The following is a 17,052-nucleotide window of genomic DNA, read 5'->3' as shown; positions in this document are numbered from 1 at the left end:
CCAAGTGCCACAAAAACATACAGAATTTGAAAGCTGTCAGTTTAAAAATATTAAGGTTCACTTAACGCTACTTGATGTTTACATTTTGCATTTATTTATGATGGTTAAGATGGGAAAAGAAAAGACTTTCTAATGCAAGTTTTATAATTTCACCTAAGCAGTCACATCCTCATTTTGCTTGCCATTAAGATGAAGGTAATTTGACTCTGAGTTCCTGGTCATCCCAACACATCATTTTGGCAGACTTTGAGCAGAGTAATGGTTTCCATTCACTCCTAATCTCATCTGTGAGGCCTCTCTGCTGGACTAATGTTAATGTTCAGATAATGGGGTGGGTACTAAAATGATACCCTCATCATCACTCATCGGGCATTCCTCAGCCATTGTACTTTACATAATACAATGAAACTTGAAATATTTTCTTGTCTGTACTTTTCCAGTCTTTCTGCTTCTTGTTGTGCTAAACCTTCTGTTCTATTTCCAGCCGCTCCTCTCCATGCCTTGATCATGACAATAGCAGGTGAACCTCTGCACCATGGCCTTTCTTAATGTTGTATACTTTTTGCTTTTTTTATTCTTTGTCTAATTTGAGTCTTTATTAACCTTGCTGCTTGAGATGCTTTATTGCTTTTCTGAAAGGACAATCTGCTCCTGGAGAGAATAAAACCTGGACTTGTGTTCTTATGAATTTGTGAGTTAAGTTTTCCAGAGAAATAAAGTGACTAAAGTTTAGAAAACAGAAATACCACCAGATTTTAAAAATAATAGTATTGTGTATATGTAATAATAACTGAGTGTGCTCTAAAGGTATATGAGTAGCATATCATGCCCAGTAGTATACAGTACATTTAGTATTCTTAATATTGTTGTATGTAGTAGTAGGGTGTTAGTCATTATGGGTACAGTGAGAAGTCGAGCACAATGACCCCTTTTATTGGCTAACAGATTACAGATTACAATATGCAGCCTTCCGAAGCAGGCAAGAAGAAGGAGCCTGAGCTGCCTCAAAAGCCTGCATATTGTAATCTGTCCAGTTAGCCAATAAAAGGGGCCATTTTGCTTCATTTCTCATTTAACACTATTGTAATAATAATGTACACTAATTAGTATTAGATACAGTACTGTCCATGTTGTGCATCGCCAGCCTACACAACAATCTGTCACTCTCCCACTGGCCAAAAACTCAAATGTTCTCTTTCTTTTAAAAACTTAAGGTTTTATCTCATTCAGACAAACGGGGTGACAGAACAAGGAGTGACACAAGTTGGCTCTGTAATTCCTACGGTGCCCACCAGCTAGATGTTCAGGTCCCTCGTTGTTCTTTGTCCACTTTTTTTTCTGACTTCTCCTGTACCCCTGTGCCACTCGGGTCCCCTATAAACCTGACCTTCTAACAGGAAGCCTCAAGTAAAGTCAGTTTGGGCTGCAGATTCGCTGAATGTCTGTAAAAGTTTGCCTTTGGTACAATCCTGACAAGAGGGTAACCTCATTAAGGCTACAGCCACACTTCTGCTGTTTTTTTTTTTTTTTAACAAAAATGCTCTCCATCCACATCAATTCCTAAAGTATGTCTGACCACACTAAGATGGCTGAAAATGCATATGAGGTAGCCCTTCAGCTACATTGGGCCTGTTTGCATCAGTGGAAATAGAAAGACGTGTCCTCTTTACAAAATACTTGTATAGCACTCGCCACAGGATTTATTACCAAACTGTTGCAACCAGTAAATGATTTGCCATTTGTACATGTACAGTACACAACAGGTGAGATGGAAAGAAACGACTCCTGTCCGCTAGAGGCTTTTGGGGTTTTATTTTGTATGTGTGTGTGAAGGGTGACCAGTCATGGAATGAGACGTTGTAATGTGCATGAACCAATCATTTAACAATGACATAATAAGCATGAACCAATCAGAACATGATTCGTTTTCAAAACTGTCCTTTTTCACATACCCACACTGCATCATTCATGTGGAGGTTTCAAAAATAGATCACTCTGGAGAGCTGTTTCAAAAGTCTCACGTTTTAGGGGTTAGACATGCTGGGCTGGTGTGGATGAAAGGCAGAAACGAAGACTAAAAAAGTGGTAGTGTGGATGTAGCCTAAGTCTACAGCAGGGCTCAGACTCTATCTGTCTGTCTGTCTGTCTGCAGACCTCAAGTGGCAGACCCCTTTGTGGCTGCTCTAGCCACAGGACCCCGTGATGTCATTAAGAGAACCATTATCTTGATTCGATGTGCCTTGCACTGGGCACGTTGCTTATATCTGCTGCCTCGCAGCTGCTAGGACCCTTACTGCTGGCACAATAGTGGTCTATGTGGAGTATATACACATTCAGTGCATACGTCATTCTACTCTTACATCCCAAAATAATGCATAAGGCCTTAATGTGACTGTGAGTGCCAAGTCAGAAGTTTTTCTTTCTTTTTCAGTTTCCTCCTTTTTATTCACTCTGGTGTGTGTATTCTATCTGTCTATCTATTATATAGCACCTTACACATTATCTATCTCACTCTCTATCTATCTATCTATCTATCTATCTATCTATCTATCTATCTATCTATCTATCTATCTATCTATCTATCTGTCTATCTATTATTTAGCGCCTTACACATATCTATCTGCCTATCTATCTACTCACTAAATGTCTAGCTGCAGACCCCTTTGTGGCTTTTCTAGCCACAGGACCCCGTGATGTCATTCAGAAGCTTGTGGCTAAAGGTGAAATTGATGTAATGATCTCACAGGGGTCAACCACTGGAGGTCTGTAGCCAGACAGATAGACAGATACGAAAGCCATTTTAGATCTATACTTTCATACAGTATATTTTTTACCTGTTTTGATGCCTACATTGTATATTGTGCTTTCTCACTATAGTCAATATTCATATCACATATGGAGCTTAGTGAATGCAATATATTTTTCATATTAAATTTACCCCAGAGCCCTTTCTACCATTTGGTGTTGCTGATTTATAATAAACCACTATTTCTCAACAGCTAACTAGTCTTTTATGATATGTTGATGTCCATCATGGTAAATAGCATACAAACCTGACAGGCTACAGTAGTTAGGTTTGCTAAATGCTATATGTAATATATACAAGTATATAGGAAACTAAATGCAGAGACTTATTGTGGGTAAACTTTGAGCATTGATTTTCATAGTATAACGCTGACTATTAGTAAATGCCGTGCTATTAGTCTGTAAAATTGACACAAGATTAAATTTGACAGCCCTTGGTATTGTCCTTTTAGATGCACTAAAGCATTACTGGATGAGCAATGCAGCTTTGTGGCTTGCCAATCATGGCTGACTATGGAATGCCTACATGTGTCTCACTTTATTTCTTTTCCTCCTTCTAGCGCCACCTACATGTACCCATTTCACTCAAACAAAATGTGTTGCACACCAACCTGCCGTTTAGCCGGGTGCCAGCTGATAATTAGTTGTTGGAACTGGAAACAGCTCTTCATTTTACTTTCAGGCCAAGTCACAGAGCGTGACTCGGTTTAAGAGTCTGACCTTTTTTTTTTAATGATGGCTTGCAATTACATAAAAAGCAACATTCACTGAGCCTTAGAGCAGATACACTTTATTTGTTTTCAGGTTGCAGCATAAGCCTTGGCAATCAGCAGGAGAAGGTGCAATAATCAAGAATGTGCTTTATATTCACTTGTACCCAATGTATTGGTGTGGTTTCCCATAATGCTCAGTGTTTAATATCTTTGTGGATCTTCATAAGAACATCTCTTTTTGTGTTCTGGAGAACAATATGCTATGTCTGCACCTTACACTTCTTTGTGACATTTGGGAGAAATCTTTTCTTGTTGTAAAAGTGGCCATTTGTTTAACCTTTAAATCTGTTTGTCCTTCCAAGTGGCTTGTTGAGGTGTGATTAGGCCACTAATGAAGCAGGACTTGTCTCCTTTCCTTGAGCATTCATGTAATGCTTTTAAAGCTGAGCCCTTCCTTGCTTCATTAGCTTTTGTTCTGTGTTCCACTAATCCTATTGTGAACATGAAATGAGTGTAGTTTGTGTGCTTTCATATGTTTGAATGAGAAATATTAGGGTCAACACACGCACAGCAAAAATTGAAATATCTCAGTCAATTCCACTGGACTGAGGCCCAGCAGCAACAAGTGCAACATGTGCGTACTGAATGGCCGTTGTGGATTATATTTTTAATGTTTTGAGCAAAGCAGTATAAGATTCAAAGTTAATGAAACTAATATTTGGACTTCGGGATGAAGGTAACCTGTTCACAAAGTGTCACTCAATCATTGTATTTTCTATACTACTGTATACAATAATTCAGAGAGGCAAGGATAGTATACGTGATGACAGGTAATTTGTACAGCATAGAAAATGGCTGTTTAGAGTGCCATGAGATGTTGTTTAGTGTTCATTCTGCTCCTGTAGCTAAGTGCACCGTAAACTGAAATTGAGTCACTTTATATTAAAATCACATACTGTGCCATATATACAAAAATGCGTTGGCGCTGCACTCAAACAAACACAATCTCTGCTAAAAGTATCTTTTGTAAGGAAGGCCTTACCGAATATTTATGTGCTGCGTACTGACATTGCGTATTGTACACTTTTACATTCAAATCCATTTTGAAGTGCAACCATGCTAAATTACAATCAGAAACTGCTCTGTACACCTCACAGTAAAAAAGAACAACACTTGCAGCTGTTAACAAAAATGAAAGAGTCTGCTTTGGAATCCTGTAATACCATATGGTCTCGATAGATGGCAGACGACTTTGTAGTCAAAGTCCAGAGGTCAGAGGAGGACCCCGTGGTGATGCAGAGGACAGCAAAGATTATAGCACTGATGTCAAGAGGTGGTGCCACGTTCACAGTGAGAGGAGCTAATTAAATAGATGAATGTGGGCTGCAAAGGCTCGGTGATTGTGATACTGAGGAACAACAAACTGCAGCCACAGGGGTGGGGGCCCCCAGGACAGAATGTGAGCCCCACACCTTTATACTGTAAGACAATGTTCACATGACTTGGCTGAACTGACTTAATGTGACACCAGTCTGATGTTTTCAGGTCTGTGTGGACACAGAAATCCAATCTGTTCAAATCAGATTAGGGTCACTTTCATATGTGGTCCTACATCAGGTGCCCATCGGATTTGTGGCCTTGCGACATGAATGAGAACGGTCAGATCAGAATCCATGTGGTTTTTTTGCCTTTACTCATGGGCTGAGCGCTGCCATCATCGGCCAGCACTGACATTGTAGCAAAACAACATTGGAGGAGCGCTACAGCTATGACAACAGTCTCAGTCCCACCATTGCTGGTGGCTTTCTCATACCCACACATCTGCAGCAGTGCCACCAATAGCTATGAAAAATGGCAAAAGTGAGCTGTTTGACTTCTTTCCGCCCTCTCTACCTAATCATGTACAGCTGACGGACTGTTTGCTGTCCTCCAGAGCAAAATGTTGATGCATACACTAGTGATTAGAACGTCCATTTTGTTACTGTCAATGCTGAATTCCATTTGAAATGGGAAGAATTTCCAAGTTCCTAGTCGGGATTTTAAACTGGAATGCTCCCTTAAGTTGGATTTCCATCTCGGTAATTCTGGCCTGGTCTGTGAAGTCCGAGTTTGTCTGACTTCAGATCTTGACGTCAATCCAAACTGGCGACATACACCATGAATTTTATTGAAAGCTGTCCTATTCTACTGTTTGTTAGTACCTGTGTCTCATTAAATCCATTGAACACACAGCACTGTCCAGCTTCAGTCTGTGGATATGTTGCTATATGCAAAATGCCACATAAGGTGTTCTTATCAACTGATATTTATTGTGATGCAGCAAGCACAGCAAAGGTTTTCCTGGATGTGTCCATATTGGCTTTCCAAATGTTTTAATGGAACGTAGGCAACTTGAGTGTGACATCATTCCCAGCTCCGACATCTGACTTTTGAGGTACCGTATATACTTGTATACAAGTCAAGTCTTGAAACCCGATCAGTCGATCATAAAATCAGACCCTGACTTATACGCCCATTCAAAATTGTGGCACTTGAAAAATTATTGTTTTTTTAAATCTTCTCGCCTCCTCCAATCTCACACCAGTTTCTCAGATGCATAGAAGTTTGTTGCAGCAGCACGGTTACCAATTTCTTTCGCCACTTCAAATTTTTAATTTAAAACCAGCCTCATATTTTCTTCTGATTGAACAACAACAACAACATTTATTTATATTCCACATTTTAATACAAAAACATGTAGCTCAAAGTGCTTTACATAATAAAGAATAGAAAAATAAAACACACAGTAAGAAAATAAAATAATTAACATAGAATAAGAGTAAGGTCCGATGGCCAGGGTGGACAGAAAAAACAAAAAAAAATTCCAGACGGCTGGAGAAAAAAATAAAATCTGTAGGGATTCCAGACCATGAGACCGCCCAGTCCCCTCTAGATCTAGATAAGGGATGTTCTTACAATAAAGGTTTATGATGGTGTGAGATACAAAAAACACAAACCGGTGCAAATGTCGCTTCAGAATAGTTCAGGTAACACCGTGTGGTCACGTAGGCACAATACATAGGGGAAAAAATGGCACTGCGCTCCGTGGTTCCTCTCTCAGGTGGGCTTTAGCATATCATAATCTCTTGGACCAATAGCGTGAGTTTGTCGCATTCGACTTATTTGACCGACATTATAAAATACCAGAAATTATATGGTAAAATCAAGTCCCGACTTCCCCGCAGTAGAACTTCAACACGAGTATATGCAGTAAATGGGATGTAGTGCTCAGAAATATGACTATTTTTGTCATTGTCGGTGACACAAATGACTCGTGCTCAAACGTATCGATGTGCGCAGGTGTGCCATTTCAGAGGACCGGTGCGTTGACATTACAGTTAGGCACAGCAGGTCACTTGTACTTAAGTAATGTGAACCGTCAAGACAGGCAAATCCGATCCGAGCAAAAAATCAGAATTGAGCCATGAGGCTTGCAATATGGACGTAGTGCAAATCATAGTAACACATAAAGTGTCCACCGCTAAACAATTCTGAAATCGTTAACAGACCAGAAAGGGGCTTAGAGAGATGGCTGCAGTGAGGAGACACCACAAAGGTGAATGAATTTGGATGGAGTTTAGTGCGGGCGAGTTTGTCTGTCTGTGCCGGTGTCTTGCTCTGTCAGACTTGGCGTGAAGTAAACTGCTAATGAACACATAAAGCCGAAACAAGTTGTAAGCGTGTGACTCTTAAGTCGCTTGTTTGGTATCGGAGGGACAGACCTTTCTGCCTGGTTTTCTGTATATATGTGTGTGGACTCCATGTTTTCTCTCTTCTGACTAATTTGGGCTTAAGGCCTTCAAACCTCATTTTGTATGAGCTGTAGTGTCTGTCATTTTTATTTCAGTACATCTCTTAATCAGGGGCAGAGCTCTTGCTTTTCCGTTATATTCTGTATAATCTGCTTCTCCCTCCATTTACAAAAATTGGGACATTTTTATGACTTTTTTTTGCAACTTCATGTGGAAGGGGAGAGCCTGAGTCTTCTGTGCTCATATTACTGAGAGCATTTGCTGACTTTGGTGGAAAGTTCATATGGAGGGGCTATTTTTAAGCCCACAAACCCAACTCATAAATGCTACAAACCAAAAAGTTGTATTTCTGGAGATGCCTCTGATTAAGCAGCAGAGACCCTACAGACCCAGCGGACCACTTGAGCTGACGTGGTGGAAGTCTGGTTTGACGCATGTGGGATCCTTGAGCATTGAAATGAAGTTTGATTCTGCAGAGCCCTTAACCAGAAGGTTTACCCCACTGGTCACACTAAGCATCCTGTTTCTAAATGTCATGAATATTTACTCGGAGGTATTCATTTAAAGAATTCTTCATTTGCAGTCCAAATTAACAACTGACATCAGGAACTTACAATCCTGCTTTGATTATTTTTCCTCATTTTATGTTGATTTGTTCTTGTCTGTATATAAATCACTCAGTGATGTCCAAGTGGCTGCCAGTTGCTGCTGAGACAAAACTCAAATCTTTAACTAGAAATAAGAAAATATTCAAAATGATTGGATGGGTGAATGTTCTCCGCTTTTCTAAAAAGTTAAATTTAGTTAGAAGTTGTGATCCCATATTGATGCCATCAAAACGTACTTATTTTTTATTCGAGTTTCCTCCGCCCCATAGAAGCAGGCGATTTCAGGAGGCCAGTGAGACATTCTGGGTAGGCGCTCTTCAGAAGAAGATTGAAAACAGTGCTTGAATTGCTGTTTTTCACATCTAGTCCAGCATAAGGATGTTCATGCTGGATTTAGGGGGGGAAACAAAATCAGGCAAGCAATTTCCCTTCAGCAAGCATGGCCTGTATTGTCGTCTTCATTTAGGAAATGGCTTTATATAAGATGATGAGTAAGAAAAACTCAAGGCACGTGCAGTACATTGAATGCTTGGCAAGAATGTGTGAAGTTTATATTAACACTAAAAACGATAGTCTTAAATATCCAGAAGGTTAATAAGAACTCCTCACTGTGTGTGCGCTGGATAACATTTGTTTGTGTTTGCAGCTTCCTGGTTAGTTTCATGGTGGACGCCCGTGGTGGAGCCATGCGAGGTTGCCGCCACAATGGATTGCGGATCATCATTCCTCCTCGAAAGTGCACTGCTCCAACGCGAGTCACTTGCCGGTTAGTGAAACGACACCGCTTGGCCACCATGCCTCCCATGGTGGAAGGGGAAGGCCTGGCGAGTAGGCTGATAGAAGTTGGGCCATCTGGAGCGCAGTTTCTTGGGTAAGTCTTAAAGTAGATTGAGCTGCTTGAGGCAGATTTAGGTTTAGACTCAATTCTGTTATATTTTAAAAATATTATGAACTGGAAAGTAAAATGCTTTCTGAATTTCATATTTAGAGAATATTTAATTCTGTCTTTTTACTTGTTTGGTGTGAGCATATTTTAACTGGGTGAGATTTTAACATTCACAGTGGATTAGGTGAATTGTGAAGATTGCAGAATTTTGTTAAAAATCGTCTTAATCTGCAAAGAATACGTATTGAAAAAACTGAACACACAGTAATGATTCCATATTGACTTCTGAATGTTGAAAAGAAAATTAAAATGGTAAAAGGGATAAATAATGTCAAGGCTGCTGAGAATAGCAGAGAAAGCTCTCCACGTATACAAGGCGAGGTGTGCTGTCTTTCGTCAGTAGTCATTCTTATCACTCTTAAGTAAAATATTTGTTGAGGAGCAGGACACTCTCTACACTAGATGTGCTTCATCAAGTTTACGTACGGATAAATACGGCGTAGCGTGGTACCGGAGGATGTGCATCCATCTTGGGCATTGCCAGATGAGTCATCCTGCTTACAGCCAAAAGTTCAACTGTCTCTAGTGATGAGCGAAACAGGGAAGTTTAGATTTGCACACAGTTTCTCAAAAAAAAATGTCATTTTGTAGGGAATTTTGCAAATGTGGAACTCATAATAAATACTTTTTTGAGGTTTAAAAGTTTGGTTTGAAAATAAGGAATATTGCTTTCAAAAGCCTCGTTCAAACTCCAGTGTTTACCTGTTGTTCTGTGTAGCTGCATAAAATCTCAAATCCTTTACAACACAATAAAATGAATCATTTTTTTTGCCACGCAATTATATCCCTTTGGAGGAGTGCAGTAGTACACTTGTAAAAATGTGACATGCTGCAAAGTTTCAATATGAAGACACACTAAAACACACCATGGGGCACATGTAGGCCTACTAAGGTGTCTCCACAGGAAAACTCGGTAGAAAGAAAGTCGCCGTTTGTAAAATCTCCTCCCCTGCTGTAACCAGAATTGAAAAACAGTTATTTGATATTGGGATTTAGAAGAGTAACTGTGAGAGAATGGCATAAATTCATGCCGCTAAAGCAAGGACAATTCTTTTAGACAGGAACCTTAATGAATTGTAATAAATGCACTCTTCACAGTGTTGGGGTTTTATAAGAACACGGTCAATATCTACAGTTCATCCGAAAAGTATTCCCAGCGCATCACTTTCTCCACATATTCTTATGTTACAGCCTTATTCCAAAATGGATTAAATTAATTTTTTTTCTCAGAATTCTACACACAACACCCCATAATGACAACGTGTAAAAAGTTTACTTGGGGTTTTTGAAAATTTATTAAAAATAAACAAACTGAGAAATCCCATGTCCATAACTATTCACAGCCTTTGCTCAATACTCTGTCGATGCACCTTTGGCAGCAATTCCAGCCTCAAGTCTTTTTGAATATGATGCCACAAGCTTGGCACTCCTATCCTTGGCCAGTCTCGCCCATTCCTCTTGGCAGCACCTCTCAAGCTCCATCAGGTTGGATGGGAAGCGTCGGTGCACAGCCATTTTAAGATCTCTCCAGAGATGTTCAGTCAGATTCAAGTCTGGGCCACTCAAGGACATTCACAGAGTTGTCCTGAAGCCACTCCTTTGATATCTTGGCTGTGTGCTTAGGGTCGTTGTCATGCTGAAAGATGAACCGTCGCCCCAGTCTGAGGTCAAGAGCGCTCTGGAGTGAGCAGGTTTTCATCCAGGATGTCTCTGTACATTGCTGCAGTCATCTTTCCCTTTATCCTGACTAGTCTCCCAGTTCCATCCCCACAGCATGATGCTGCCACCACCATGCTTCACTGTAGGGATGGTACTGGCCTGGTTTCCTCCAAACATGACGCCTGGCATTCACAGCAAAGAGTTCAATCTTTGTCTCATCAGACCAGAGAGTTTTGTTTCTCATGGTCTCAGAGTCCTTCAGGTGCCTTTTGGCAAACTCCAGGCGGGCTGCCATGTGCCTTTTACTAAGGAGTGGCTTCCGTCTGACCACTCTATCATACAGGCCTGATTGGTGGATTGCTGCAGAAATGGTTGTCCTTCTGGAAGGTTCTCCTCTCTCCACAGAGGACCTTTGGAGCTCTGACAGTGACCATTGGATTCTTGGTCACCTCCCTGACTAAGGCTCTTCTCCCCTGATCGCTCAGTTTAGATGGCCGGCCAGCTCTAGGAAGAGTCCTGGTGGTTTCGAACTTCTGCCATTTACGGATGATGGAGGCCACTGTGCTCATTGGGACCTTCAAAGCAACAGACATTTTTCTGTAACCTTCCCCAGATTTGTGCCTCGAGACAATCCTGTCTTAGGGGTCTACAGACAATTCCTTTGACTTCATGCTTGGTTTGTGCTCTGACATGAACTGTCAACTGTGGGACCTTCTATAGACAGGTGTGTGCCTTTCCAAATCAGGTTCAGTCAACTGAATTGACCACAGGTGGACTCCAATGAAGCTGCAGAAACATCTCAAGGATGATCAGAGGAAACAGGATGCAGCTGAGCTCAATTTGGAGCTTCAAGGCAAAGGCTGTGAATACATGTGCTTTCTCAGTTTTTTTATTTTTAATAAATTTGCAAAAATCTCAAGTAAACTGATTTACACGTTGTCATTATGGGGTGTTGTGTGTAGAATTCTGAGGAAAAAAATGAATTTAATCCATTTTGGAATAAGGCTGTAACATAAAATGTGGAAAAAGGGATGTGCTGTGAATACTTTCCGGATGCACTGTAGCGTATTCATGTAGCTCAGTTGGCAGTTACCCATACCTGATATTTATCACAGGTCGCTCACCGAATATCATACATGTGGGGGTATTAAAGGCCAAGCTAGGAGCCCGTCTGCAACTGGAACGCATTCCACTAAAACGAAAATGCGTCATCAGCAGACCCCAAATGAATGATGACTGCACTCTTCTAATGGCTCCTTTTCGGCTGCATTTGTATTTATAAATGATTATAGTACAATGTACTGCAGCATTTTAAAGTAAGTTAAATATATATATATATATCCTTTCTTGTGAACCATATTTCTCTTGTCTTGATAGATACGTCCGCCATGCTTGCTCAAGTGGTGTGTGCATACAGGTTCAAGCTGTGAGTTGCATTCCTAAAAAGAACAGAGGCTCCCAGAGAGCATGCGCCCCCTGCAGGACACGCTTTCCAGCACCATTACCTAGCATCTGCCATACCACTAGAGCTCTTTACTTAAAAGCTAAAGGAAAGGTAGACGCATGCAGTAATAACATATAAGATCACTTCAAGACGGAAACTAAACAGCTTTTTTCTAGTGTAAACAGAAATTTATTTTGCAATGTTTTTTCTGAGGCAAAACATGGAGTTTTGCTGCAGATTGAATTCATGTAAGTCATGTCGCTAATCACTAACTCACTTTTTTGCTGTATTTTCACTGTTGTTTAGTAATAATCAGCTGTCTTTGTGCTGCAAGTTCAGCATATGACTGGAACATGTGTCACTATTCACTATATCAGGGTTCTCAAACTCTGGTCCTGGAGGGGGCCGCAGTGGCTGCAGGTTTTCATTCTAACCCTTTTCTTAATGAGTGACCTGTTTTTGTTGCTACTTAACTTCTTTAACAGCCAAAGACTGGACAGTGTCCAGGCCTGAAACCTGAGGATTGCCTCTGTACTACTTGTTTTCTTGGCCTCATCAGGGTGTGATATCTGACCCCCACTTGAATGATTCACAGTTATGTGTGATGAGGTCGTAGTGAGAGTTAGCACCTCTGGATCTGAACAACAACAACATTTATTTCTATAGCACGTTTTCATTCAAATAATGTCGCTCAAAGTGCTTTACATGATGAAGAAAAGAGAAATGAAAGACAAAGTAAGAATTAGAATAAGACAACACTGATTAACATAGAATAAGAGTAAGGTCCGATGGCCAGAGAAGACAGAAAAAACAAACAAAACAAAAAAAAACTCCAGACGGCTGGAGAGAAAAAATAAAATCTGCAGGGGTTCAGAGGTCATGAGACCACCCAGTCCCCTCTGGGCATTCTACCTAACATAAATAAACAGTCTTCATTGTATTCAGGGATCTCATGGATGGACTTGATGATGATGGTCATGTAGACTTCAATGGAGGAACATCACGGTGCTTTGATAAGGTGGTGATGGCGCAGGTCGCCATCACAGAAAACCAGGAAAAGAAACAGAAGAGAGAGTAGGGGTCAGTGCGGATTTTAGAGCCACCATGAATAGTTATGACAATTAATTGAATATACAGAGCATCAGGATTAAACTAAAATGAAGTTATGAGAAGGCCATGTTAAAGTAATGAGTATTTAGCAGTTTTTTAAACAGCCTGGCGAATTTCTATCGGTCAGCTCGTATGCCAGATTTGAGGTGCATAACAGCAGAAGGCCGCCCGCCTCACCACTTCTTTTAAGTTTAGTTCATGGAGTTCTAAGCAGACACTCATTTGAGGATCTAAGGTTACAATTTGGAATGTAAGATGTCGGACACTCCGATATATAAGATGGAGCAGATTATTTAAGGCATTGTAAACCATAAGCAGTATTTTAAAGTCAATTCTGAATGACACAGGTGACCAGTTAAGGTCATGGTCTTCTCCTTATTCTCTTAATGTAAAGAGTTGGCAGGTGTCTCAGGTGATCAAGAAATTCAACAAACCCGTACACCAACGACAATCATTGAATGTGAAGCTTTTGATTTACCAGTCAGTCTACATCCTCATCCTCAACTGTAATTACAAGCTCTGCAGTGGTGACAATGCTTTCTGGGCTCATTCTCTAATTCAGCAAGACCTTGGTGGTCTAGAGCAGGGGTGGCGAACTCCAGGCCTGGAGTGCTGCAGTGGCTACAGGTTTTCATTCTAACCCTTCTCCTAATCAGTGCCCAATTTTCACTGCTAATTAACTTTTTTCCCATCTCTTTAATAGCCCAGTTAAAAGAGTTCAGCCCTCTGAATTGATTCCTTTCTTCATTAAAAGACAGCCAAGCAGAAATAAGATATGAAACAAGCCAACAGATGACCAGCTAAACTGGGGCTTCAAACTCCAACCAGTCTCTTAATGAGAAGCCAATTCTTGCTGTTAATTAAACCCGTCATTTAATTCCATGGCTTGTTGCTGCTCTCATTCTGCCACAGCACACATTTCAAAAACTGTTGTTTTTCTATTCTTTCTAAGAGCACCGTCAAAATGTCTTGGTGACCTGAGAGATCAACCTTACCGAGACCATCACCTCTCTTTAATTTCAGATATTGTGTGATGGGCACAGGGGAGCTGGTCATGTGGTGGCGTGTTTTGTGTCTCATTATTGTTTGGCTGCTAATTAAAGAAAAAGAAACAACTATAGGGCCTGAGTGAAGTTAATTGAAAGAAGTAATCAGTAGCACAAAACGGTTACTAATTAAGAAGATGGTAAGAATGAAAACCTGCAGGCACTGCGGCACTCGAGGCCTGGAGTTCGCCACCCCTGGTCTAGAGTCTAGAGGTCTGCAGATCTAGAGGAGACCATTGAAATGATTTGGATTTGTAGTTAGAATGTCCCCTGGAAATTAAGGCATCTTTATATTTACGAGGCACAGGATTGAGGGGCAGAACAAAAGGATCCTCATGGTATGGTATCCTTGTGGTGGCCTTGGAGCATCACTGCATATACCCCAAGACGTTTTGGAAAAGATTTAAAGAGGAGAGAGTGAGTGGCCTGGTCAGCCCATGTCAGTAGTGCTACCGCTCCTGAAGTGGTGATGACAGTGATAATGATCGCAGATTTATATATAGTGCTGTGCCTCATGGGACTCAATCTAGCTAGTCAATGAATTTCATTTTATTATTGAATAATACAATTCTAAAAAGTCTTTTTCATAAACATTATTTCAAAACTGGACAGTGTAATGCAATGTGTAATGCCTACAATATATATGCACTGTTAAGACCAGGATATGTGCTGATCGTGACAACAGGGGAAGTCAGATTAGGCAACAATAAAGAATTTACTAAATTGATCAAGTAGTACTGGAGTGTTGTACCGTGCTAGCCATTATGAATGCAGTGAGTAGTCCAGTAAAATGACGCCTTTTATTGGCGAACTAAAAAGATTACAATATGCAAGTTTTCAAGGCAAGTCAGGCCCCTTCTTCAGGCGAGATGAAATGTAATTAAATTGATCAATAAAAACAAGAGTGGGATAAACAGAGGGAGTGCATAAGATACAAAATGAATTTGCCTCGCTCGGCCTACATCCACAAGTCTGTGTCTCTGTGGTTTTCTATTCAGTAACGGTGCTTATTTTAACTGCGTGAACTGTATCATATGCCAGCAGACGTTTCAGTGTACGTAAGTAAACACTTGGAATTAGTAATTTAAGATTCTTTTCCACCAACACTTTCAGTTGAAAGTTTTTTATTAAGTAGCACACTCTGCTTCATTACTCTGTGTTATAGCCAATAGTACACTGCTTATTACGTAGTTCTATCAGTCCACTTTAATTTTGGATACCATGAAACTTCTCTTAGTAAAGAAAGCAATGATTCTGTAGCTGTTTGTTTTGTTTTGTTAAGTGCCGTTTGCTTAATAAAGTGTTATCTTTTGTTCCCCATATCTTGACAGTTGCTTTGGGGGGTGGGAATCGATGTGCTTGTAGCAAATCAATGGCCGACTTGTGTTACTACCTGTGCTCTCTCTTTTTTAATGCTGCTTTGGATTCATTCAGTAAACTTCACCTTCCAACTGCTCCTCCCCCTCTTAATGAGGGAGAAAGTTTGGTTAGCCGAATTCTGCAGCTCGGGCCTCCTGGAACAAAATTTCTGGGGTAGGAGAGATCCACCGAAAAAGAAAGAGGGTCCAGATGTTGGCCTTCTGTTTTCTGTTACCTTTGTGACCTCTGTGGCTTTTTGTTTTGGTTTCTGTACCCCCACATTTTACTTCTTTAGTACCTGTTGTGTTGTGGTGGCTGTTGATGTGTTTTATTTATTTCTTTATTTATTTTTTTATTTTCACAAACCCATGTGTTGTGACGGTGCTTCTTTTATGTTTCACTTCAAATGATGCTGTGCTCCCTTCTCAATTGTAAATCCATTTTTGCATTTTAGTTTCAGCATGGAGTTCTCATAGGCCTTCATTTGTGTCACATCCTGTATAGCGAGGCATTGGTAAGCCTGAAGCAAATTTCTAGTAGAGCAAACCGAAAATCAATTTTGTTTCTAAAAGAAAGGCAGATCTCTTAATTCACTTTCATTTTGGAAGATCTGGATATTGTGGCCCTGCAGATTTATGTTTAATCATTTTTTTTTCCACATCAGATATTTGCAACTGCAGAATTTAATCAAAACTAGGAGCAGGTAATACGCTCTTCTAGACGTCTGTTAAAATCTCAGTTTATTTTATTGTAGTGCACCGGCATTCAGATGGTCCTTGATTTACATTGCACTAACTGTTATAGCAGCTCTCTCGATAACATCTTCATGCTGCAAGTACGTGCATTCTGAAGAATTGTTTGTGTGCCACGATTAACAAATGCACAACAATGGTGCAGTTTTTAATGCCATTGAGTAATAAATGTTAATGACAGACTGTTTGTAGCATCCCATGGCAGAGGCCATCGCTGCTGGGTAATTCTCTTTATTTGTTAGACAGACAGACTGGAAAGACACTCTTATCCTCACACACATTATTAAATACAAAGTTTAATACATCAGCACTATTACTCCCCCAGTTCCTGCCTCCATTCAGAAGAATTTCTGATGTGTACTGGTTACCTCACCACCCAGTGGCGTAGCTTTGGGGGGCAAGTGGGGACATCTGTCCCCGGGCACAGCATCCAGGGGGCGCCAAACTGATGTTACAAAATTTCAGAATAAAAAATGTTTTCCATTCTTAAATGCACTAAAAAGTAAATAAAAAACATTTCAATACCCAGTCCATCACTCCATCAGTATGAGGAGATCTTTTTATCTGTTATATTTGAATAATATTTTAGAATAATTATTTTCAACTACCATTGTTGTCTTAATTATTTTACTTAATTCTATCTTTATAAATTCAGCGAAACCTTGAAAATATATGCATAAAAGTGCTTTCAAAAATTAAACTATTTAAAATAAAAAATATGACATTTTTTTCTTAAAATACTATTATTTTAAATACATTTTTTAAAAAATTCTTTCCCTTCCCCATTGCATTTTGGCAAGCAGGAGGGGGCGCAAAATC

The 17,052-nt window shown here is 40.2% G+C and overlaps 1 protein-coding gene across 22 annotated transcripts in view; it reads left to right on the top strand.

The window, feature by feature from the left end:
• LOC120533089 (ankyrin-2-like) overlaps nt 1-17,052 on the top strand; it is a 299,192-nt gene that overhangs the window by 215,705 nt on the left and 66,435 nt on the right. For 11 of the 22 annotated variants that reach the window (XM_039759780.1, XM_039759777.1, XM_039759771.1 and 8 more), the window contains one exon: nt 8,564-8,788. In XM_039759780.1, the coding sequence (XP_039615714.1) occupies nt 8,564-8,788 (225 nt within the window). Of the gene's footprint in view, nt 1-484; nt 521-8,563; nt 8,789-15,556; nt 15,656-17,052 lie in introns of all 22 variants that reach the window. The other 11 variants (XM_039759757.1, XM_039759758.1, XM_039759759.1 and 8 more) reach the window with 3 other exon arrangements.

The sequence above is a fragment of the Polypterus senegalus genome, chromosome 7 (genome assembly GCF_016835505.1).
Source record: "Polypterus senegalus isolate Bchr_013 chromosome 7, ASM1683550v1, whole genome shotgun sequence".
NCBI lineage: Eukaryota > Metazoa > Chordata > Cladistia > Polypteriformes > Polypteridae > Polypterus > Polypterus senegalus.
Note: the sequence above shows the minus strand (reverse complement) of the source record. Positions and strands in the feature narration are given on the sequence as shown.